This window comes from Penicillium subrubescens (assembly GCF_028828155.1).
Source record: "Penicillium subrubescens strain IBT 31985 chromosome Unknown utg000002l_segment0_segment0, whole genome shotgun sequence".
NCBI lineage: Eukaryota > Fungi > Ascomycota > Eurotiomycetes > Eurotiales > Aspergillaceae > Penicillium > Penicillium subrubescens.
The window spans coordinates 45011-70527 of NW_026643152.1; the positions used below are offsets into that span (position 1 = coordinate 45011).

At 44.3% G+C, this 25517-nt stretch overlaps 5 protein-coding genes across 5 annotated transcripts; 4 read left to right on the forward strand and 1 right to left on the reverse strand.

Moving 5' to 3' along the window:
• Nucleotides 1-9868: 9868 nt before the first annotated feature.
• N7473_001564 (DUF3435 domain-containing protein) lies at nucleotides 9869-12583 on the forward strand (the record flags this gene model as incomplete). The annotated part of the gene is made up of 5 exons (XM_057147504.1): nucleotides 9869-10185; nucleotides 10242-10491; nucleotides 10547-10869; nucleotides 10968-11359; nucleotides 11424-12583. 5 exons carry the CDS (start codon nucleotides 9869-9871, stop codon nucleotides 12581-12583), a joined length of 2442 nt encoding a protein of 813 aa, XP_057011158.1.
• Nucleotides 12584-13485: 902 nt separating this feature from the next.
• N7473_001565 (uncharacterized protein) lies at nucleotides 13486-13731 on the forward strand (the record flags this gene model as incomplete). The annotated part of the gene is made up of 1 exon (XM_057147505.1): nucleotides 13486-13731. The coding sequence occupies one exon, from the start codon at nucleotides 13486-13488 to the stop codon at nucleotides 13729-13731; it is 246 nt and encodes an 81-aa protein (XP_057011159.1).
• A 969-nt stretch (nucleotides 13732-14700) lies between these two features.
• Nucleotides 14701-15651, forward strand: N7473_001566 (ankyrin repeat domain-containing protein; the record flags this gene model as incomplete). The annotated part of the gene is made up of 1 exon (XM_057147506.1): nucleotides 14701-15651. One exon carries the CDS (start codon nucleotides 14701-14703, stop codon nucleotides 15649-15651), a length of 951 nt encoding a protein of 316 aa, XP_057011160.1.
• A 338-nt stretch (nucleotides 15652-15989) lies between these two features.
• On the reverse strand, nucleotides 15990-16311 carry N7473_001567 (uncharacterized protein; the record flags this gene model as incomplete). The annotated part of the gene is made up of 2 exons (XM_057147507.1): nucleotides 15990-16040; nucleotides 16102-16311. The coding sequence occupies 2 exons, from the start codon at nucleotides 16309-16311 to the stop codon at nucleotides 15990-15992; spliced, it is 261 nt and encodes an 86-aa protein (XP_057011161.1).
• A 589-nt stretch (nucleotides 16312-16900) lies between these two features.
• Nucleotides 16901-17734, forward strand: N7473_001568 (uncharacterized protein; the record flags this gene model as incomplete). The annotated part of the gene is made up of 1 exon (XM_057147508.1): nucleotides 16901-17734. One exon carries the CDS (start codon nucleotides 16901-16903, stop codon nucleotides 17732-17734), a length of 834 nt encoding a protein of 277 aa, XP_057011162.1.
• Nucleotides 17735-25517: the final 7783 nt, after the last annotated feature.

Sequence of the window (25517 nt, forward strand, 5' to 3'; positions counted from 1 at the left end):
TTATTATCGAGAGGACTGTGTTAAAGGCTTAGCCGGGATATCGGGTTGTGGTTACGTTAACAATTTCTAAGGTAACCTTAGTAGCAATCTCCTATATAGTAGTGCACCTGTTAAGGGAAGCAGCGAAGATAGGGGTAAGTAGTGGACTAGTAAGAGCTAATACCTTTATAACAACTAGAATTATTATAATTATTTATAGACGGTTGAGCTAGTTTAGAAAGAGAGATAGTTAATATTTAGAGTTCTATAATAAAAGGATATATTAAAGAAAGACCTTAAATAGCACTCAGAAGGAGGCCTGAATATAGTGAGTAAAGAGAGTAGTACGTAGGAATCCGGCTTCCTGAAGGGAAGAAGTTAGAAATAGTAAGTCGAGCTTAAAGACGAATACTGTACTGTATAGTACCGCCTTAAAGTAATAATCGTCTTAAATTTAACCTTAGAAAGAAAGTAGTAGCTAAATATAATCTAAATAGTACTTTATAAAAGTAAGCTTTTACCTAGGGTAAGAAGCTTTACTGTGTTATTACACGAACTTAGTAATCCAAAATTTATAGTAGTATATTTAACTAGAATAAGATAACTTAAAGATTAGCGACGTGTATATAGTTTAACTACCTTCTACTCCTTTGAATGTAAGCTGTGTACGTAAAGAGTTTTAGCTACAGTGCAAATATATTATTAGATAGTTCGAGTTAACGGATAAGCTGTTAGAACTTAAACGGACTTTATTACACAGATCGATTGTAGCGGTTGAGATATAGTACAGAAACACCGCTTATATACGATATTGAATTAAACTAGTAAAGCAGGAAATTCAAGGCAAGCTAGTTAATATTAACTATTAAAAGGTCTTAAGCTGAGTTCCGGGAAAATTATACTTTAGTTTTGAACTCCTACTTTATATCTGTGTTAGTTAATTCTGTACAGAGAGGCTAATAATAACGATAGTTAGGTACTATAGTAGTAACCTTAGACTAAAAATATACTATAAATAAAGTAAGCGTCTGTGGTCGATTTTTCGAAGTAGATAACTATACTTATTGTCGACATGAGTGGGTGCATAAGCCCATAAGAGCTATCGAACTTGACAGAATGCGACGGAACGTCCACGTGACGACGATCTTCAACGATTGACATCAACAACTTGCACACATGACGAAAGAGCTTCAACACTCTATTTCTCTTGATTTCTATGAGATTCTAGTCTGACGTATTGCCTCGATTTCATGAAGTTATAAATATTGCCTGTTTTCCATAGCTAGTTGAATCAAGTTTAATGATTGTGATGAAGTTGGAGCATTCTTCTATCATAAGTTAACTTCCGATTCTGAGCCGAATCGTACGACCTGACCTGACCTATACGATTCTTCGCCAATCGTATACTGATTTGACTAACCGTGCACACTCGCTTGCTTGTGCACGCCGAAGGATTTATGCTGACCCCGTAAATCCGATAGTTATGAGCCCGATCGCTGCAGCCTGTTGCTAAAGCTTTCGGATTCACTCTTCTCTGATCTATCTCTTACTTTCGTCTCACCTGTCTATCACTTTCGCTTCATAAGTGATGGATTCGACTAATATTCAAGCTACCTAGCTTAACTACCCTTTGAAGTGCCACGCGCACTAGATCCCGTGGTACACTGCTATGCAAGACTATGCACTATCGAATAGTGTGTGGAAATACACCAACCCTAACGAACAGCCTGCTACACCTCCGCAGGAGCCGATAAAGCCACAGATATCTGATGTGGTTAAACGACCATCGAATACGTTCACTTCAGACGAACAACCTACGCGCCTGATTGATCTTACACCTAATCAGCTATCAATCTACAAGATTCTGCTAAGCGAGTATAAGTCGTCGAAATCAGACTACCTTCGCTATATACGCGCAATCGAATTGCTAAAGTAAGGTATTCGCTTATCACTTACGCCTAAGGGAAGGCAAATCGTCAACGGCCTATCCCTACGTGAAGCTATCATAAAGCTTCGTGCTACGTTCGCTCTATCAAGCTAATCGAAGAACCGCTAAATCCTACGCGATTAGGATACACTAAAACGCTAAACGCTGCCTACTAAGCCTTCTAATCTAGCTATATAGTGCCAGAAATAGGTGATTTGCTAAGCCGACGGCGAACAGGCTAATATTGCTTAGTTCCAAGATCCCTTATCACCAATTTATAACTTCCTAGAGGCTATTCAACTATGCGATCAAAGCTTCTATACGTTCTAGTATAACACTATCCTTCAGGGGATAAAGCAGCCTACTTTGACAGAGCTAGTTAATTAATTTATCAACTAATATCGATCAGCCCCGCCGTCTACTAGCGGAAGCAGACAGTAGATTGCTTACACAACCTATCAGGGCCGAAATCCTGATAACGACAATAATAGTAACGAAAAGCCACCGAAACCACGCCGAAAGGGCACCTGCCCTTGCTAGGGTCCACCTAATAACGGCAACCACGATTTCAACAGATATCTATACATCAATCCACGCGCTAGGCCTAAGGGCTAGCAGCCAGACGAAGAAATTCAACAGACCTTCCAAAGGATTTGCGAATTATCACCTGTATTTAAGACTGCGTACGACCTTACGGTTAAAAGACACTAAAAGCTAGCTAAATCAGGCAATCAGAAGCGTATATACGAGCTAGAGCAAGCTCTACTAGACGAAGAAACAACGACTAGGGATACTTTCTCTACCTATATCCCGAAACAGCAAGCTAAAGACCTCTTCCGAGCCGATAATAGGAAAGCTATAAGCACGATTTAGATCCTAGCTAAGAAAAATAACACCTAGTGCTATAATACTAGAGTATCTATCTATATTACGAACAACAGAGATCTACTATCAAACTATAGGCTAGTTGTTTCCTCCGTTATAGTAGGAAATACTAAGACTACTATCCTCGGATATAGAGAGCTTATCTTGAAGCTAACACAATCTCTTAATAGAACTAGTTTTCCCTTAAAGCACGTCGCATATTGCCCTGGATTCCACATTAACCTAATCTCTACAGAAAGAGCTGTAAGCGCTAGAATCTATCTAAACAGTAAAGATTATATATTAGAGGAAAAGGATAGCACGCTAATATACTGATTGAATACGAAATCAGGTATTTATCTAATTAAATAGGACGAAATGTCTACTACCGGATACTCTGCTAATCACGTTTCCCTTCCTTTACCTATCTCTCAGCTATCTCTCACTTCCGATTCACTTGATAATGATATTACTAGCTAATTCGACAAGATTGCCCTATCTTTATATACGAAGAAGCCGCTAGATAGAACTATTAACTAATAGTACCGACGATTAGGCTATATTAGCCACGACGTTATAGCATAACTACTAGAGCACTTATCAAACATTACTGTCAAAGATATATCCTCGCCTATAAGCTATTGCGAAGCATACAAACTGGCTAATTCACTACGTTAAATCTCTCGATTACCGATGCGATATAATCGACCGTTCGAATCCTTGCACTAGGACCTTATCCACTTCGAGCAATCGCTCACGAAAACGTCTTACCTATCACATTCGGTTAATCCTGTGACTAAATACCAGCTAGCGTAAGACCTTCCTTCGAAAACCGATTCGACACAATCGCTTTCTAACCAAATCGACTTCGTACGAAACCAATTCAACCTAAGCGTCCTTATAGTGCATTCAGATAACGAAAAGACACTATCCGACTTCTTCAATTAGTAAGCAACCGCTCGCGGAATCAAGCTAGAGACTACTCCGCCCTATTAGCCTGACCAAAATGGCTATACCGAACGATATAGTGCATTAATATCAAAGATAGCTAGGCAGATAACGATTAATACAAACCTACTAAGCTATCTATAGCCTAAAGCAGCTAAAACAGCTGTTTATATTCAAAATCGAATACCGCACCGCTCAATCAACTAGCAATCGCCATATAAAGCACTCGCAGCCTATCTAGGCGACAATACACCACATTAGCTACGAGCCAAACCTGACCTTTCGAATATACGAATTTTCGGATACAAAGCGTACGTGCGTATCAACAAGCTTCCTAGACTAGCTAAGCTAGCGCTACGCGCGGCTATCGGCTACCTAGTAGGCTATAAAGCACACAATATTTAGCGAATTTAGATACCCTCTAATCGCCGAGTGATTCGTGCACGGGACGTGTAATTTAAAGAGGACGAATTCTACGATTCCTTATTGCCTAATCAGAAGATTCGTATCTATAAAGATAGCAATCTATCGCAGCCGATTACCACTCTCGTAGATAAAGAAACGATAAGAATCCTTAACGATATCAACATTCTAGCTAATTTCAACAACAATCAGACGATACAGCACGATCTAGGGGGTAGAAGCCCTAGTACGACGGCTAATTTAGATCCTGCTGCACCCTCTTAGCCTTCCGAAACCTTACATTCGCCTCACTTTCAGCTCACTTCTAATCAAAACGACACTGTTCTAAGTGATTATGACGAAATCCTTGGAGACTAACCGCCTACCCCTCCACTAGATCCAAAAGCAGACGAATTTGACTAATCTGACCAATCAGACCCCTCTGATACTGAAGATACTAGCCAATCTAGCCAGATACAGCCTTTCGTGCTTATTGATAACACCAATTTCGACCCTTCTAGCTATAAGCCGCTTACTATATCGACTAAACGCCCACGATCTGATTCAGATGCTAGCCGAGACGAAGCTAAGCGCCCTCATATCAACCTCACAGCGTTTATACAGGCCTTCCTGCTAGACTAAAGCATACAAAAGCAGCCAAAAATCCTGATATCCTCTATTCCACCTGCACTATCCGGCTACAATCAGCTAGCTAGCCACCCTTTCGAGAGCCAATTTCGTCAAGCTATGCAGATTGAATTCAACAAGCTTATAGATATACGTGCATTCGAACCAATAAGCGCACATCTAGTCACACACGCACATCAGACGAATTGCAAAGGCATTGACTAATCAGATTATCCTCGCCACCAGTTTATCCCAATACGATAGGTATTCGCATATAAATCAGACGAATCAGGCTATCTCACACGCTTCAAAGCTCGCTTATGTGTGCGTAGAGACACACAAGTTCCTGACGACCAAGACGCTCGCACTAGCACACTTACAGCTAGAACGTTTCGCACGCTTATCGCGATTATCACACGATTTGACCTTAAAACCTTTCAGATAGATACTATTAACGCCTTCCTAAACAGCTCGCTAAAGGAAGAAGTTTACTGCCGATATCCCCTAGGATTAGGCAGGAAATCGATAGTTTTACGCTTGTATAAAGTAGTATACGGCCTACGAATCGCTAGTAAGCGATAGGAAGATAATATTAAAGAGATACTGCTCTCACTTAGATTTAAGCCTTGCCCTAATAACCCTGCCCTTTATACCGATAATCGTATGATTATTATAGTATTCGTCGACGATTTCCTTGCTGCCTATCACAAAAGTGAGAGTTCGTACGCTTAGCAAATCAAAAGACTACTCTTAGAACGATTCGAAATAAAGGATTGCGGCGAACTAACACAGTTTATTGGTATTCGAATCGTACGTAATCGATCAAAACGAAAGACCTAGCTAAATCAAGCAGCCTATATTAAAAAGATAGCTGCTAGATTCAACCTGCTAAACAGCTAGAAAGCCCCAAAACTACTACTTCCAGCCACACAAAAGCTTAATCCAATTCTGACAGAACTAATTGACCCGAAGATTGTTAAGCTATATTAATAAAAGTATGGATCTACCCTTTTCCCTGCTGTTTAGACCCGACTAGATACTGCATTCGCTAACTAATTGCTAGCTAAATCGCTTACTCGCTGCAATAAGAAGCATTTAGTAGCTGTCGACTATTTGATATTATATCTTTATACTACGAGATACCTTTTGCTCTGCTTCGATAGCGAAATAAGAGCTTCTATCTTCACTGCCGCCTTAGATATAAGCTTTGCTAACAATCCTGACTGAAAGAGCTCTGAAGGATTCATCTTCTGCTTATTTAGTAGCCCGATTGAATAGAAATCGCGTAAGCAGAAGACTATTACTACATCGACTATAGAAGCCGAATTACTAGCTATTAGCTACGCGGCTAAGTAGCTATACTAGATCAAACGCCTCTTTTCCTTTATCCAATTCGAAACTGACCAATTAGATATAATCGAATGCGATAATTAGCAGACAGTTGATTTGCTCACGCGCGAGAAATCAATATTTCAGACCAAACTTTGTTATATTAATATCCACTAGCTTTGGATTCGCTAGGAGGTCTAAGCTAGACGACTGCGAATCGAATAGGTTAAATCGGCCGAAATAATAGCCGACGGCCTAACGAAGCGCTTATCTGCAGAGAAATATACTGCCTTTGTTCAACAGCTAGGTATAGAGATCTTACCTACAGAGAAATCCCCTTCCTTCTGATATCTCTCATTCAGCTCTTACTTTGACCTCACATTGAGAGCTGAGGGGGTGTGTCGACATGAGTGGGTGTATAAGCCTATAAGAGCTATCGAACTTGACAGAATACGACGGAACGTCCACGTGACGACGATCTTCAACGATTGACATCAACAACTTGCACATATAACGAAAGAGCTTCAACACTCTATTTCTCCTGATTTCTATGAGATTCTAGTCTGACGTATTGCCTCGATTTCATAAAGTTATAAATACTGCCTGTTTTCCATAGCTAGTTGAATCAAGTTTAATGATTGTGATGAAGTTGGAGCATTCTTCTATCATAAGTTAACTTCCGATTCTGAGCCGAATCGTACGACCTGACCTGACCTATACGATTCTTCGCCAATCGTATACTGATTTGACCAACCGTGCACACTCGCTTGCTTGTGCACGCCGAAGGATTTATGCTGACCCCGTAAATCCGACACTTACTAAGCGCTTTCCTGCCGAGAAATATACTGTATTCGTTCAACAGCTAGGTATAGAAATCCTCCCTTTTCGCTAGAAGGATCCCTTTATCCCTCCTTTCTCTGTTCTATCTTATTCAGCTCTTACTTTAACTTTATTCTGCCCTCACATCGAGAGCTGAGGGGGTATGTTAATATATGTGTGTGTGTATATCCCCGCAATAAGCGAGCGTATATATATATACGCGCGCTAATGAAATTAGATATATAAATCTGTATCCTTATACACCGCTTTATAATATACGATGCTGATTATTAACTACTGCATTAAATAGAAAAAGCAACGAGTTTCTTAACACTCTCGTATACCCCTATATTATTTCGGATGTTCATCAGTCTTTTCCTGTGATATTCTGCTATATACCCAAAGTAATAAATACCGCCTGTTTCCCTAGTTAAATTGAATAAGTTTGACGACAATGTTATAAGTTTAACACCATTTTCACTCACGAGTAGAGCTCAAGGCAATTCTGATTTAACTGTGTTGACCCTCCACTGTTTAACCTGTTCGCTGCCGACCTACCTCTATTGCACTTTCGTCTCTCTTCCATAATCGTGGTATTCGATCGACTTATATGCGCCTACAAGCACACGCCTCAGGGTTTATGCACACAGCGTAAATCCGACAATATCGGACTAAAGTAGTGGATCGAAGGACGGAACGGTCACATGATATATCTAATAGGCCAAAAATGCACTATAGGCGGCATCTTTTTTTCTTAGATATATATGTTCACGCTATTCAGGGTCCGATGTATATCTTATTCTTTATATGCTGACATTATCTTCTTGCCCTTTAGCTTAAACAATTCTTGTCTATCCCTTCTATTGAGCCTTCAGCGTAAGCTTTTCGTATTTGATCTTTGTATAGGATAGGATAGCGCCTGTTTGTCTTTGCTAGGAACTTGAGCGGAAACTTTACAGTTCGGGTTCGGGCTATATTCTTTTGATTTTAGAGATTTATTATTCCTACTTTCTTCTGTCTCCGGAAGCTGATAACTGATAGAAGTAGAAATCGTGGATTTCTCTTGTATAGTAGCGGTTTCCCTACCTATCTTATTACCAGAGTCTTTCTCTGCCTCTACAAATATATTATTCCTACTATTATCTTCTACTATAATAGGATAGTGGCTAGAAGGTATAGAGGCGGTGTATTCTTCTTATACTACGTTAGTATTTTTACCTACTTAATCACTAGTGCCTATAACTACCTGCTTACTAATAATTCTTAGGGCAGGCAGAACCGGCTATAAAGTGTTATTGAGTGAATAGTTACTATTATTAAACTTATTAATATAGCTAAGGTATAAATCTAGCTTAGTAGTTATATTATAGGGCTAGGCTTTATTCTCTTAGCCGAAATCGAAAACTTTAAGAATCCTCGGATTAATAACGTCGAGTTCGGGGGTTATTAGCCTTAAGCTAAGTAGGGAGTTCGTAGCGGAGAAATAAGATACTACTAAGCTGCTTCCGCTACTTAATAAGGACTTTTCGCTCTTACTCGAATAGTAATACTTTTAGGGGTACTCTATAATAAATATATTAACAGTTAGGGTTAGAACGAATATATTTGTTGAAGGCTAGTACTTATATTCTTAATATAGAGGTAGATAGCCGTACTTTCTTAGAGTACTCTGCTCCTGATTTCTGTAAAAGAATATATAGTTTAATCTTACTAGTTCGTTTCCTTTTTCTTAGTAGCTTTGGATTTCGCTAGATAGTATTATTAATCCTATATACGTTATATAAGTAATAGCGAAGTTTACGTTCGTTCTTAAATATTTAAGAATACCTATAAACCGACGTTGTTATCGGCTACGAAATTTCCGGTATATACTTAGTTTTAATATATTACTATAAATTACTATTACGCGTCTAGTATTATAACTATTCTTCGGTAGGATTATAGAGGTTCTAAAAATAGAAAGAGTAGTAAGCTAGGCGGATTACTGTATAGCAGTACTTAATAACTTTACAGTGTTAAGTTTACTATAATTAGAGGTAGGCAGTGCAATAATCCGGCTATTAGCGTTTCTAAAACTATTCTATATACTTATAGCAAAAATGTAGCTGTAATTTAAGAACTTAAAGGGCGAGACCTTGCTTATATTAAATATATTTATAAATATAGGCGCTTCTCTTACCTTTCGTAAGGCTGTTACGGGCTGTATTAAAAGCTATACTATTACAGAATTATAATAACTTACTTTTTAATCTTAAGTTAGTAGCCTTATATAAGATAAAAACCCTCGATTAGCTGTTTATTAGGAAGGTAAATTATATCCTCTTTGCGAGAGTATAGAGTACGGAGGTCCCCTATAAAAAACAGTTTCTCTTTAAAGGTTAGCTTAGCGGTGTAAGCTATAGCTATTACGATTTGTGTAAGCTCTAGTATAATTAGATATTAAGTACGTATACAAATATCTTTTACTACTAATATGCATGACACGGTGAGAGGGAGGCCAGAAACGGCCGCTTTTGACGCCGTTTTAGGCCGCTCGCTCACCGTGGGCGGCCTTGGCGTCACGGGTGCCAAAGCCCACGGCCAACCTTTTTACTGCCACCCGTGGTTCGCGTCGGGGTGCCTGGTGCCTGGCCCCATTGATCGACCGATGTCTCTTCGTGCCACAAGCCGCCACAGCGACCCATCCTCCCTCTGCCATTTTTTTGGCACAGGGGATCGATCCATTTTGGCTCCTCTGTTGAGCGGTTTTGCTTCCCCAAGTTTCCATAAATATCAACCACCATGGCCCCCGACCGACAGTTCTCCCTTGCTCTTCAGCAACTCCCCCAGCCCCTGGTCTGGATTTCCAACGGATGATTTGCTCCAGGTGAACTCGTATCAACCTTGATCATTGCCTCGATCATTCTCTCGTGCTTCGACGACTCGTCCTTGCTCCTCCTGGCCCTCTTCGATCTCACACTGCGTTCCGCTACCATGCCTTCTCCTCTTTGTCTTATTCTGTCCGACGATGAGAGCGATACTAGCTCAGACCTGCCCGAGATTTTCTCGGACAGCGCGTCCGACTCTGATTCCTCCACCGCCCCTAGCGTCTTCGATGGCAGCAGCGACTCTGACAGTGAATCCGACGATGAACTCGAAGATGAACTGGCACTGGAAGACGAAGAGGAGCAGCTTTCACCAGAATACTACCTCCAAGAGGCCGAGGCACTTGATGTCTCCCAGCTCCGACAGAAACGGTATAGCCCGAAGACTCAAGAGAGATTGGATGAGACGCAAGATTTCTGGGATAGGTGAGGCATCTTTACAGCATTCCCACATACAGTAATTAGGTCACTGATTGTTCTAGGTTCTGTGAGGGCGCAAAGCGCGATCCAGTGAAATGTCTAACCTGGATCTCCGATACAGAGGAGACTGTCCGCTTCCTTAAGGCTCTCTTTTCCTGGCGTTGTGATCAGCGACGTGGTAAGGATGGACGTCGGACCCCGGGGTTGAAAACCAAAAGCTCGCTCGACGCATTTTGGAAGTGGTGGCATCTGATCTACAAGGCCGCGGTTGGACATGGCCTCAGCAAAGATATCCAAGTTAAGATTCGTGATGTGAGATCCCAATGATTATGAACATCGGCAATTTCATGCGACTAACGTTCCCTAGGTGCTCGCGGTAGTTGCGACGGAGAAGAAATTGTCCCTCAAAAAACGCCCAAAAGCGACCATGTTTGTCGAGGATGTAGCTGAGTTTGCCCGAGTGATCCTGTCTACGACAGAGATGACTTTTCCTTGTGGCTGGTATCGGATACAGCTCCTCCTTTTCTGTCAGCTGGCCGCTATCACCGGTAATCGTCCGGGGGCGCTACTGAAACTCCGCTTTCGGGATCTTAAGTTGACATTGATTCGGGATCCAAACGGAGGACGTCCTCGGCTTTTTATCTACCTCAGACCGGAATTCACAAAAGGGTTTCTTGGTGAAAAGCAGTCGTAAGTGACATCTAATCACTACGCTATTCCTTACGTTTTCCCTGCTCAGTTCAGTTACATGCGTCTCGACGTCCTTTTTCTTACCATTTTTCATCCAGGGAGGCGTTTCCCATTCCGGAAATTATCTTTGATCCCACGTTGGTCCTCAGTCCTCATGTCTTTCTGCTGGGTATTCTGTTTAGAATTGGCGCATTCAAAAGTCTGTCCACCGATAGCCCTGTGCTGGACTGCCCTGAGAAATTGTACCGTCTTCGGGTCCTACATGGTCTCGGTGAACAGGAATTAAAGCTGAAAGACGAAATCATGGATCAGCATGTGTTTTGCCAAGCTTTGCGGGAAGCGGATGGGATTCGATTCGCACCAGAAAAGCCACTTACCCGGGGATGGCTGGGCTACAGAATGAAAAGAGGTGGTGAGATTACTGGCTTTGCGGAAGTCGCGAAGCCATATTGCCTCCGATACGGCGCAGCAAAAGCTTTCAACGATAGTCGTGAGTGACCCTGCATTAAGAGTGCATTAAGAGAATTTTGGGCTAATGCCGTCCTCTCAATCAGCGGATGTATCGAATGAACTGCAGAACGTCATGCTGCAGCACGCAAGCATTGATACTTTTGTGCGGCACTACAGTGTGGGCATCCACGTAGATGCGCAGGCCATTGTCCGGGGCTTGCCCGCTGAGAAACAACTCATGCGGTTTGCCTGCTCGATGAGTCGGTCCATCGACCCTCGCAGGCCCTACCGGCTTGGGGATTCAAGCTGTATCAACGATATCCCCCGCGTGCGTGCCCTGGAAGACACGAAACAGGCGAGAAAGCGGATTCGTGACGTTAAGATGCGCACCTATGAAGATGCAGAGGCCGCATTTCAAGGAGAGTTCGGTGATGATCCACAGAGTGCGACTCTTTTCAAAACCGCCCGCAAGCGGAGGAAGGCTCAGGAGAAAAGCTTGAAAAAGTTACGTCAAAAATTCGATCATGCAGACGAGCAGTATGACCGCGCAGTGAAGCAACTACGAAACGAGAAGAGGCGGCAAAAGCACCGCTTGATTCGTGAGAACCTGGAGCGGTACAAGAATGAGCAGCCAGTAATCGACAGCGAGCGGCAACTTTCTGGAAAGGTTGTCGACGAAGAAGTCATGGGTGCATTGCAGCGAACTGGCTACATGACACCGCAGCATATGACGCTCATTGACAGTATCCTGACTATGCCGGGTACAACGGTCACGAAAGAATACGAACGCCGCATCGCTGCAATCAATGCAGTGATTGCAGTCTGTGATGCGGAAGAGGGTGCTCCCTCGCGGCCTGGTGCGTCGCAAAAACGCTCTGTCGATGCTGTTGATACGCCACCTGCTTCTCCCCTGCCTAAGAGACAAAAGTCTACCCCTTCAGATGAGAGTGACGATAGGTTTTCTCAAGCCATTGCTTCTGTTTGCGTCAAATCTCGAGAAGAGAGACCAACGATATGCTTTATATGTCTTGGTAAGGCTAAACTGCCAGAAAGCAAACGGCTGCAAACGTACAAGAACCCTGGGTCCCTCAGCCGACACTTCGTCAACCAGCATATCAAGCCGTTCCCAAATGACATGCATTGTGAGTGCAACATTTGCGGGGAAAAGCTGTTGTCCAAATCAGGACTCCTGAACCACGCGCAAAGAGTGCATGGAATTGTCTCCTGCTTACCCCTACCAGCTCTGGGCCTGCCCCTCCCATAAATATTAGACGTTTCTTGGTTAAATATGTCTTGCAAAGCGAGGCCACACGTGAACAGCATGCTGATATTTGATCGCATACTTCTTGATTTTGAGAAAAGTCCACAATGACCACTCGTAGCCAAGATATTTAATAACGACTTGTAGTAATAAAATCAAAGCAATAATATGACCGGCAAATTATAGCACTAGCTGCGCCGAATCTTCTTGAGACGGCGAGCATTTGAATCACCACCTACTCCATCCAAGTTTCCCACGCCAATCACGGAGGCCAGAACTTCACTCAATAGGCTACTGCGAGGCTCTTCAGGAAAGTAGTCTTTTCTCAGCGGTTCATCCGGTACTTCACACTTCTTGCAATCCTGAGAACTACCTTTATGACTCTCAAATTGGTGGTTGATCTCCACTGTGCTGGCTTCCCGCTCCCATTCGGCATGTGCTCTTTGGAATCGATCGTATATGTTCACTTCGAAGGTACGGTGTACTTTCTTGGAGGTACTTGACACGTTGAGAGAAGGTAATTGTTGGAACTACATTTCGGAGTCTGAAGAGAGAGCAAATATTTCATAGCAGTGTCTTTTGAATACCAGGTCCAGAGTTATTAGTTGCGTAACTTTCCACCGCAAGCCGTGTAAAGAACACAGATGAGTCAAACCTATTTTGTGTTAGAAAAACCTAATGCAGGGTTCCAAATTTGATTCAAATTGTAGCAGCATCAACTGAATGTCATATGAACATCGGTATTGATTGCCATTACGAGGCTCCGCATTGACTAGTTATGTTATAATTGTCGACCAGAACGGCGTGGCTCAAAGCTTCACACCCTTCATGGCTCCGGGTGTTCTCGGGGATTTTAGCAACAACATTGCGCACGAAAAACTTCACGCCTTAAGACAATTCATACCATGAGCACACCCCAGACACACCCCAGACACACCCCAGACACACCCCAGACACACCCTCAGCACACCCTCAGCACACCCTCAGCACACCCTCAGCACACCCTCAGCACACCCTCAGCACACCCTCAGCACACCCTCAGCACACCCCGAGCACACCCCGAGCACACCCCGAGCACACCCCGAGCACACCCTGAGCACACCCTGAGCATTTCGAGGAAAAATATTCTCTCATGGCCGTACATGAAATAGATTGTTACATCACCCGTATATTTGTGATGCTGTGTAAGTTAACTTTCAGCACTACGACTTAACATCAAAGTAGTGATCAGCCATTGATCGATACATTTTTTGCTTCAACATATTTTACTTTTTTTAAAAAAGACCTCATCTTACGTACCGCTATCGCCAGCTGTCGATTGAAGAGCCATGAGCTAGATGAAAAAGGAAAGGAAACCATTTGTTTACCTTCAAGATTGGGGTTAATTATTTGCGTCAAGTTGAGTCCATGTTAGATAGATATCTGAGGTAAATTTCCGGTTTTAGCTGCCAGGAATGCCTCCCTACTCTGCGGACGATCAACAATATTTGGGCTTTTGCTGGCTCATAATATTTATAACATTCAGCTCCCCCGAAGATCTTTCATAATTCTTTCTGAAGTTTATGGATTTATCAACCGTCTCTTCCATTCACAAAGACGGTGAGGGTGCCATGTTCTCGCCGAGTGAATGTGGTAGCAGTACAGCGCAAGGCAGGGCCAAAGACTCTTCAAGAGCACACATCTTGTCGCTTCCTGCCGAACAATTGTACGATATCTTAGACTATCTCCCCGTGAAAGATGTTATCTCTTTCGTATTCTGTCGATGGGATTTTTTCTTGGCATCTACGGATTTCCTCAAGCACGAAGTCGGACCAAGCCTTGAGAACCTTGAGACTCTCACAAAACTGTTCATGCGCTATCCATGGCCGAAAAGGTGGCTACAATGCATAATCCAGCGTGCCATCTCCAGTGAACCGCCAATACTTCGAGATATCGATACGCTCATGGCAGTCCACGCAAGAAATCTGTTACCCGAAGATGTGTTCCGAGTGACTGTTCGTGACTGTGCAGAATGCAATTGGCCAATACTGCAAAGTTGGCTCACTCGTGACCACCATGAAGCGATCGATCATTACTTGAGAAGCTGCCCATGCGCAATTTTCCACACAAATAGCATGAGAATGACCCCCTTGCACATCGCTGTTATGAAGCAGGATACGAAAACTGTTGAAACCATCTGCAAAGTTCTTCAGAACATGAAAGAATCAAAAGAATTGATTTACATAGATCAGCGTGATGAGTGTGACAATACTGCACTGTCTTATGCAATATTAAAGGCTTCCTTGCCCATTGTACAAGCCCTCGTCCGTGTCGGGGCTGATATCAATCGCAGAGATCGCTTCTCCACGCCTCTCATGGACGCGTGCTATCAAGGCGATGAGGAAATCATTTTATATTTGATGGACTGCGGCGCCGATATTGCCATCCGTAACTCCTTTGGTCAATCTGCGCTAGAGTACATCATGATCGGGAAGAGCCGGAAAAAACATGATTTACTGCGGCAACTAGGACGTTCGGCAAGCCAACCACAGCTTAATCAAGCACTTCTACATGCTTTCAACACCTCAAAGGAATTCTGCCCGATTCTGGTGCAGTGTGGTGCGGATCCTCGAGACGTGGGTCTGGAAACGGAACATTACCTTTCCCATTTACATACGTCTGAGCTCCTGGACAGTCAAACGGAGCCTTCCGAACCAGTCCCAGGTAATCCTACACAGCGCGTCGGAGACATCGATCCGGATAACCAACATATTGAGATCGCACACCGATTTTCAACAGAGTCTAGTCCTCAGAGAACATGGGAACGGCGAGAGAGCGACGACAGGCTTCTCACTCGTCTGGCCTGTGTATGTTCAAGGGATGAATATCGACGAACCGATGCATGGTTTCTTGTCGGAAGAGCTATCGTGCTCATTGTACGCCTCGGTCCAATCGATATGTGTACGTACGTTGTACATCCTACGTGGTGCATTCATGTTACGGCGCTGCAAGATGTTTCAGACCCTCAAAGTCGAATCCCCAACATAAAGGTTCTCGATTCACGCGAATTTAAGCGCCGCAAGTATGGATAGAAGAACATCAAAAACATTGTCGGTGTTGTTTCTATGGGAGATTTAACCGAGAATTTCCACCAACGAGCACCAAGGACTTATCTCAAAATCGAGTGGACGGAGATAGAGCCCACAGATCACGCGCTGTGTCCAGGTGGTTGCAGCTGGGTCACAAGGACCGAAATTATAAAAATGATGGGCCGCAGTTTGGCCAGTCGAAAAATTGCAGAGGCTTGGAACAATCAAGCAGTTAGGTATGCTCAATGGGAAAGAAGAAGCTAGACAGAGATCCCATGTTTGAGCAAAAAGGTTGTACAAAAACAAGGCAAAGATCAGAAATTGAGAATGTTCTGCCACATTCACGGCTCCGTGTTGATGAATTGCACCTTGGGCATTGGGTAATAGCTTTCCTGTGATATTATTAGTGAGAATGCAATAAGTCTGTAAGAAGAGTGAATATAGTATTCATACCAATTGGGTCTCGGAAAGTGGCCAGCCTTTCGACTTCGATGTCAGAATGTAAACTTCTCCGGTTTTCTTCAATCGAATAATCATTTGGATATCTGCAAAGCATTCTGAGCAGTACTCAGTAGCTTTCCTGAAGAGCGTGTTTCTTCTTCTCCGTGTCTTTTGATCAATAGAGGGTGTGGAAACGGTCTTTGACTTGAAATTGACGTTCATTATGATAGCAAATCCACGGTGGATGTAATCAAGAGGACATTCACAGAAGGTTCTTATGTGCTTAAATTTGGAAATAACTTGCAACTGGATCGTGAGGATGCCACCATACTTTCTACAGGCGTATCTTCTGTAGCTAGACGGTTGAGAAGAACACCGTTTAAAGATCGATATTTGCCATAGATTATAGTTTCTTTCATAAAGCTCAATATTTCGAGATTTCATTCGGGCATGCGTTGATAAACTTTGCTCAACGTGTCTCAGCTAGCCTTTCATGCAATCTGTATTAACAGCTTTTTGTTCACCGTTTCATCAACTTACCCGGCGTTGAACCAAAGAAGTCAACAGGTTAATACGCATGTAGTTCGAATAGTTGAATACTGTACATGATCTCAATATTGATTGACCTTCAGAATTAGACAAATGATGGCTTGAAAAGTTTTTCTCTTTGATGGAGAATGTCCCGCTCCGACATCCACTGGATTACAGTGAGATCCTATATAATCGAGGTAAGGTTCTACCTCCAGTGCTTTCACTCTCACAAAACTGGGAAAATCTTTGCTCGAAGCTCCCAGCGTCTTCATATTCCCCCATGATCATTAAACACTATCTCACACTCGGGGTGGTTGTTCTTTGGGCCAATGCCCATTTGCTAGTAATGGAGCCAGAACCCTACGGGAAAGATACTCTCAACAACTCGCCTCTTGCTGCAGATGGAAGTGACTTCCCCTGTAAGCTACGTCCAAATGCATTTGAAACCTCCGGAGAAGCAACCTACCGCATCGGGGACGATCAGGTACTGAAACTCAAAGGAAGCATAACCCATGGAGGCGGCTCGTGCCAAATCAGTCTTACCAAGGATCGTGTTCCGACAAAGGATTCTGAGTGGAAAGTTATTAAGTCGTTCGAGGGAGGGTGCCCCGCAAATGTAGCCGGACAGCTTGTTGGGGGCGCCGATTCCGGCAATTCCCTCCATCTTCCCTTCAGGATACCTGAAGGGATTGAACCTGGAAAATATACATTGGCTTGGACATGGTTCAATCGTATCGGCAATCGAGAAATGTACATGAACTGTGCGCCGATTACTGTAATTGGCAACGACCAGCCTGTGGTGCTTGAGAAGCCTGAAGCCTTGTTCCCGCCCATGTTTATCGCCAATATCAACGGCTGCAAAACTAGAGAGATGGTGGCTATTCGTTTCCCAGAACCCGGGAAGTTTGTTGAGATTCCACCTCATGTGATCAATCTTGCTGATGAGAACGAGCCCCCGTGCGTGGGTATTCCAACCCTTCATTTCGGTCTACCAACGGAAGTTGTGCCTTCTGCGCCTTTGTCCGATCATTCTATAGGAATGATTACTTCGAATGTAAAATCAAGCGCGTTGTACACAGGAGTTCCCCACCTCCCTAATTGTTGCTGCCGTTAGAATACAATCATATTCATGACGCTTTGAGGGAAGTGATGTGTTTGCACAAATAGTTGGTGAAAGAAGGTATCATATTTATATCTACTGATCATGTTGCATTTCTTCTAGTCGAACGGTAGGAAAGCGTACCTTGAGTGTCATATCTCTATATAAAGAGTCGTTTAAATTGGATTAATTTGTTCTATCGTCCTCTCCTAGGAGGCGGTTGATATTATCAACGGGAGAGGATAAGCGCAGTTTGATATTGAATTTTCTAAGCTTGATTTGCTCTGGTTTGCGTTTGTTGTAGGATCGGCGATCTGATCAAATTAATGCTGTTGGTATCACCAGCTAGGTACTGTGTACACAGTTAAGTGGACAGTATTTATGCCAAAGCAAAAGTTGATTGATTCGTGTATGATAGATGGGTATTCCAGGTCCTCGTCCAATGCCCCTGAATCTGTGCGGCGGGAGCCGCAGCTGAGCAAGATTACGTACAATATGTCTTTGCTTATTCTGAGCCAGTCAATATCCGAACCATGTCCCAACAACAATTTGACAACCTCACCGTGGCTTGCTCGGATTGCGTGATAAATTGGAGTGCGAAATCGTGCGTCCGACGTGTCCACATTTCCAGAATGATCTGACAGCAAGCTTGCGACTAATTGCGGTATATTCTGCTGACTGGCCGAGATCAAAGCTGAGCTTTCCTGGTGAGAGACGTTGAAACGCAGTAGTATTGGTATGAACACAGCCTTCGAATACCTGTTCAACCCAGTTAGTGCAAAAATAGCAGATGATGACTGGAGATAGTCTGCCACACGAAATAATAGTTCGAGGGGTAGTCGAAGGAGCATTGTCGATGTGATCTGATGAGATGTGACTCCGATTAAAGAGATAATGAAAGAAAACGAAACATGTTGTCAGAAAAACCGCAACTAATTGCGAATAAAGGATTATATACTGCAAATTCGGCAACGGTCCGTTAAGCAGAGGCGGATCCAGGGATGGCTTTAACCTCTGGCTCCTAGGAGGCAACCTGAAACAACCTGAGCTCAAATTACGCCCCCAGATTCCTAGGATCTTTAAGAATACAATGCGCAAGGATTCAATATTGTTTAATATCAAAATACAATGAACACTTACGAACACGTGTTTGGATTTCTCAAAACTTGATGATGATTTTATATTTTGCTTTGCTCTCGTCTATTGAAAGCCCACCAAAAACAATCTATTTCGGAGATAAACGCCTCATCTCGAGCAGCCAATCCTCTTTCGAAAATCAATAAAGGTTCCTAGGAACTTTTGTATCCTAAAACCCGTCAGCTACTTCCAGAGGGAATAGTACGGGTCATACCATGACCAAGTACGCGGTTTTTTCTTTCCCACCTCGATAGTTCCAAGCCGGATATAGTAGAAGCTAGGCCACTTTGAGCAGAGTCTAGCTGCGTGATTGGCTAGACAGGACCTTGTGAACTTAAACGATTTAGGTCCAAACCGTTAGCGGGTTCCGGGGCGTCTAGAAAGAAAGCGCGTGTGTGGAGGGGAAACCGATTTTGAAATTGTCTGTAGTTCGGTACTACTAAGCTATGTAAGATCCTCCAAGACTGTGACTTAACGTTACTACGATATTTGAATGTATATATCGAACATGAAGAGATACTATTACACGTTCGAGCCACGAGCTTGACTATGAGAGGTTCTGCCCTTGTTATCAGGGACATAAAGCAGCAATTTGAAAATCCCCTAGCACTAACACCTTGGAATATCGATTTACTATCAGGGAGTTGCGTACTTTCACCATTTCACCACTTCACCACTTCACCACTTCACCATTTCATCACTCACAACTTCACGACTTTGTGCTCTGATGTTCAATCAATCAATCAATCAATCAACACTCTATGAACCTGTTGCAGCCTAACTAGTGGCGTAATGGCTATGCAGGCGCTCCCTCCGGCGGAAGCAAGAGTGATCCGAACGCCAGACCCGCGCATGAAACAGTAAATACAAAGGAAAACGGCGTATTGCCAAGTAAAATAGCCCAAAAGTCAGTCCAAAACAGTATCAAAACGCCCTCCAAGCCCTCAGTCCCACGATATATCTCTCAATTCGCCCTCACATTGGCCTGCCGCTTCCTCTGCACCTCCATCCCCGGTATCTCTCCTGCTCCGTTCTCAATTGGTGGCGTTCATTGTCGATTCGACGTGTTGGTTGTATTCGTCCACGACCTCTCGGTAAGCCGTGGGTTTGGCGTTCCTCCTACCCAGCGTCTTCACCCCCTGTGCCTGCCAGATCATCCTGGCGCGTTGTTGTCATCGCCTGTTGGTTCGATTTCGACGTGTCGGAACTGTCCCAGGAGGCCTGTTTGAAGCATGAATTCGGCCACGTAGCGGGTGGCCTGCGAGTGTGATACGATTGCATCATAATCCGTCGAATCCCCAAGATCGGTCATCCGGATCTTGTCAAGGAAGGTCTGCCTCAAATCAGCGTACAACGGGCACTGCATCAAGATATGTCTCGGGGTTTGAGACCCTTCTCCACAGTAACACTCATCTGATTCGACCGCCTTGATTTTGAACAGAAAGTGATTCAGTGCGATCCGCATCGACCGCATCTGAATCAACACTGAGGTGTAAGGCTTCGACAGGGAATCGAATAGCCGGAGCACCTTCTTGTCTGGAACTTTGACTAACCGCTGGTTCGGTTTGCCAGTTCGCTCTTTTGCCCACTCTTGTGCCCATCTCTCTTTAATGCGCCGCCGCACTCGACGCTTCGCGGTCGCTGCTAGAAGGACTCGACCCGCGGACCCCTCGGGGTAGGGTTGTTCCGCTCCGTTCTCCACTCTCCCCTCCGTTGCCGCCAACTTTGCTTCAACGTCGGCAGTCTCATTGCCAGGAACGCCCACGTGTGCGGGGATCCAGCGGATCTCGATGGGAATCTGATCGAACGTGGGCGTTTGCGATCGGAGGGCCCGGACGTGGTTGTAGATAGCACTCAGCACGAACTGGCCCGACGATCGCTTTGGGTTTTGCACCGCCTGGATGGCGGCCTGGCAGTCGGAGCCAAGAGACATGACTACACAGCCAAGATTGCCCGTGGCAAAGCCTTAACGAGTTCTTGGAACTGATGTAAAGCAGCTTCACCAGGCCCGCTTGTTCAGGCCACTGCCCTGGTTTTCGGCACGCGCATCTTTCGATGGACGTCTTCCAGATATTGAGGCCCCAGCAAAAACCTCTCACCCCAGGTGTCTCCAGGTTTGCTCCTTAAACATGCATCATCAGCATTTCAGCTAGAGCGACATCACATCCATCGCCCAGCCGCAGGTTCTCAGTGCGAGTGAGATAGTAAGTCAGGTCGGACCTGCCCCACTAGGACGACACCACTTTGGCTGCTTAATTTCAGGTCCTCAGTGCGAGTGAGGTAGCTGTTTCTGTCTATTTGCACACCGACACGCGCGTCCGTCCTCTCGGGCCACATAGACAGTCTCGTCGGGTCCTGTCGACCCGTCCGTCACTGCCATTATGTGCCACGCCCCAGAGGGAGAAACCTCCCTCCTTCGCGTTACCGGCCGAGATCTCTCTCAACCGGCCGACCGTGTCTCGCAAAGGCTGCTAGTAGTATCCCCATTAGCCTTGCAGGATACCCTCGCTCTCCTTCACTAACCAAGCCTGTGTCCCTGGCTTTGCAGCCCTCTCGAACACCCGTGGCTGTACCTTAACGAGTTCGTCGAGGGTCGTCGCTAGACTGCATCCCGCTTGGGAGAGGCCACAGGATGTCCAGATCAGAGTTGCCCGTAGCTTCGCTTTAACGAGGTTCCGACCCAGGCCATTCCATGGAGCGCCCGAACGATCTATTCAGTCTGCTGCGCCGCCAGTTGTATTCCCCCTCGCCGCTCAACGCCATATTGTGTGTTTCCATTTGTTCGTCTCGTCTTTCATGTGCTGTCTTCTTTGTTTTCCTCGTTCAAGTTCGTAGGGCGTCTCGCGATCTCAGAGGGTGTTCAAGCTCAGAGGTGTCCTGTCTCCTGTCTAGGCGATACCACAACCACTGGCGTACAAGTCCAGCTTCGGTCTCGAGTACGAGTCGAGTAGGCAGTCGTCGGATGGTTTTCATAACCCGTTTTCCTCTAGTTTGTGTGGGGTGGATGGGGTGTCGTCAACCACAGAAGACTCTGCGGCCCGACCCCTATTCACCCCACGCGGATTCTTTTGGCTTCCCCTCCACGAAATGAGAGGGTACTGACACCGGACACCACGAGAAGGTAGAAATCCATCGTCCTAACTGCTTGACGAGAGCAGTTACCTAGCGTGGTCGCCAGGGGCTGTGCTCTGATGTTTGCTCGAAATACTCCTTGCGGCGTAAATCCACCCTCGCTACCATCTCGATATTCCTACGTTTATCATGCCCATTCCTTGATTTTGGTAAAGCGCGCTTTGCGGCGCAGATTTCCTCCCAGAAAACTTACGTATCACTTGACATCGGATTCATCAATCAGAGTAGATCTTCTAATCACTTGTAACATATACGTATTAGGTCAATCTAGCTAAACTATCTATTGTGCAAAAAAGCGACAGAATCAAAACTGAAAGCAAAAGTTTGCTCAAAAAAAGTAATCGACTTATTAGATCTCCAGCACAGCGCGTAGGCTCTTTTTTCAATGCACAGGGATTTACGGGGCTCCCGTCACGGGGGCACGCTCGGTCGGAGACGCTTTTCTGGTTCTTGCAACTGTCTCACAGTAGACATGATATGAACCCTTCGCCATGGCCCTTTTTGTCATTCTATCGTTCTCATCTAGTTCCTGCCAATTCTCTTCCCGTGCCATTTCTGTCACAAACTCTTCCTATGTCTGTACAAAACGACTTTCCTGGGACTCGGCGCCGGGTTCGTTTGTTACTTTTTGGACATAGGAACTCGGAGCAGCAGTGGTCTCTCTGGATAGGGAAAGACCCTCGTAGTTGCTGGACCCGTGAGAATCCGTCTGATTGACCTAGGAACTTCGAGGGACACTCTAGCGCGATGGTGTCCGAGTTTGATGCCGGCCGGGATCTTCAGGGCGATTCTCCGGTGTTTAGAGCCGTGAGGTGGATCGCCGAGTGTGGGAACTATTCGACGAAAGCCCTAGTGGACAAGGAGTTGGAGAACGGTTTTCATATACCCCACCATCGGCATTCTCCAGAAACTTTTGATAACGTTTTTCCTGCTTATCCCAAAACTCGTGTATTTTGACCATAGTTGCGCGCTTGCCGCCACAGAACCGGGTGAACTCTGATCGTGGAATCCAAGAGCAGCCGCGAACCACCTTCCCCTGGTCCCCATCGATCAGTCCTTTCCACTTAATCTTCACCCAAACACAGGGAGGGTTCTTGTACTCTTTGTACGGATTACGCACTTCGGAGGTCACCCCATATATATCCTCGACGTTATCGCGCGAATACCGCCAGCGTTTCTTGCCGGAGCTATCCTTATCTCTCAGTGACGAAATGCAAGATTCTTCATCTGAGATATTACACATTTCCTCATTTTCGTAATTAGGGCGATATTCAAATCTATACATAGCCGATTGACGTGGTCCAGATCGGATAATCACAAACGTCGACCCGCGGAAAGTTCCCTATCCATCAATAAGATCGTCGTGGACTAGGGTGCTGTTGGATAGCTGACCAGATAAAGGGCCCGGCAGTAGATCCAAGCGGCCGAGACTTTCACTGTCTTCAGAGGCCGTATTATCGTGGTTCTGCAAAGTGTCGTCTCTTTAGCTATATAGGGTAGTCCCAACTCTATCACGAGACACCCCCCTCAAAGATATCTCGGCAGTAGCTCCCGAGTGTAAGTCCACTTCGCTCATATCGGTATCACTGTCGTCTCCTGCTTTTATAGTGGCTGCGGCAGGGGCCTTATGCGCTGTGGAGGATAACTGTTCACCAGCATAGGAACTACTCTGACCTTCGTGCCCAACGTCGTCGTGTTGTTCATGTCGGCTGCTAGCATCAGACAAAACTGCTTGATCCACAGCCATTACAGCCTTTGCGGGGTGTAATTTTCCTTCATTTACTGCTAGTTCGATCTGTTCAAGACCTGAATCTCTTAGCTTCCCTTTACTTGGCTTTTTAATACCGCTTATAGAGCTGTACGGTGGTAGCATGATGAGAACCTCGATAGTCAAATAAGTGATTGAATCAAATGTTCATTAGGTTTCTGTAGCATATTATATATTCGAAGAGTCGCTTTAAATATTTACAGAATACTGTAGTGCGAACACACTTTGTTGCCGCTAGCTCGGACTCTTAGTAATTTATCCAATTCGTTAATTAAATATAAGGTAATCATAAAGTCTATGTATCTCTCTTATGTACAAACTCTAAGATCTTAATGTCCTATAAATATTATACGCAGGAAGGGGCATTTTAAAGTTTCCTTGGAACAACAGGCTATTTCACGCGTTTTCGGTGAACACGTATTGCAATGCAAGTAGCTGCGGCTTATATCTTATCCCCAGATCGCTAGCAATTCAAATAGAACTATTGTAAGCAGATAAACTCAAGAAAATTGACATCCCTATCATATAGCAAATCTTAAGGTATACCACCTCCTCCGGATGTTTTTAGAATATCTCTGTAACCTAACAGTGCAAATAATCTAAACATAGCTCCGTGTCCTCCATAACCCGTTAAGCTTCTGCTACCCCTACCAGAAATATTGAGGTATAATCTTCAGAAGTAATAGCTAATCTAGAAAAATAATAACTTACTCTTGCACCGCTACACAAGATCGCCGTTGCAAATACTAAGCACTTGTATCAGTCGCTAGGATTTAGTACAGCCCGATTCGTACACAACGGAAAGTACATACTCCTCTAGACAGTTTTATCACTGCGATCACTCGAAATTGTAACCCGATAAATAGATTCAAGATTTATAAAAGTTAAATGCTTAGCTTAAGTAGCATTGTACAGTTCAGTATAATTCATCATTTAAAATTTGCGTAGTTAGAGTTCTTATTGAACGTGTGTTTTTAAGATTATTTACGTAACTTTATAAAGTAGACCGGGAACGATATCACGTTTAGAGTATCGAATACAGCACCACAGATACTGAAAGCTACAAGAATATACAATGCAATATATTTGCTAGAGGTACTGCTATCTTAAGTTCAAATTAAAATTTCTCTCTCGCTTCTTAATAGATATTGTAAACGGAAAAGACTCTACCACTAAGTTTCGTTCTTCGTCCGCTTAGCCTTAGAGAACACTCCGACGGTTCTGAATTTGAAAGTGCGTGAGTATCTTATACTGCTTTTTAACCTCTTCTAACAAGTAAAATTTGTAAAATACAAAAAGGGTTAAGAAAATCACCATCGTCGACCCTGTCACGACGACCGTTGCTATAGCTATAACTGACCAGTTCCGGCCCTTAGATATACACACGTTGATAAGCGTAGTAAGCAACCCAGCAGCAGCATTCAAGGACATTAGCCTAACCTAATTCAGCTCTAACTTAATATACCGATCGGTAGTAAACTTACAGGAATAATTTGTTGATTAGCTATACGTAATTCATCCGAAGCTTAGGCTAACGCAATAGCCAAACCAAAGCCGCAACCCCGATTGCAAATAGAATGTATACAATAACTAACAGCGGAGGATTCTGTATAGTGTAAAGGATTGCACGACCGGTGCTATTAGTATTCAATACTTTTTCTATCTAGCTCGACCCTTGCAACGTGGTAAAAGTGCTAGGTACCACAAGATACCTAGCTAGCAGAGCCTAGTTTGCGACACTGATCGTAAGATTGTATCGCA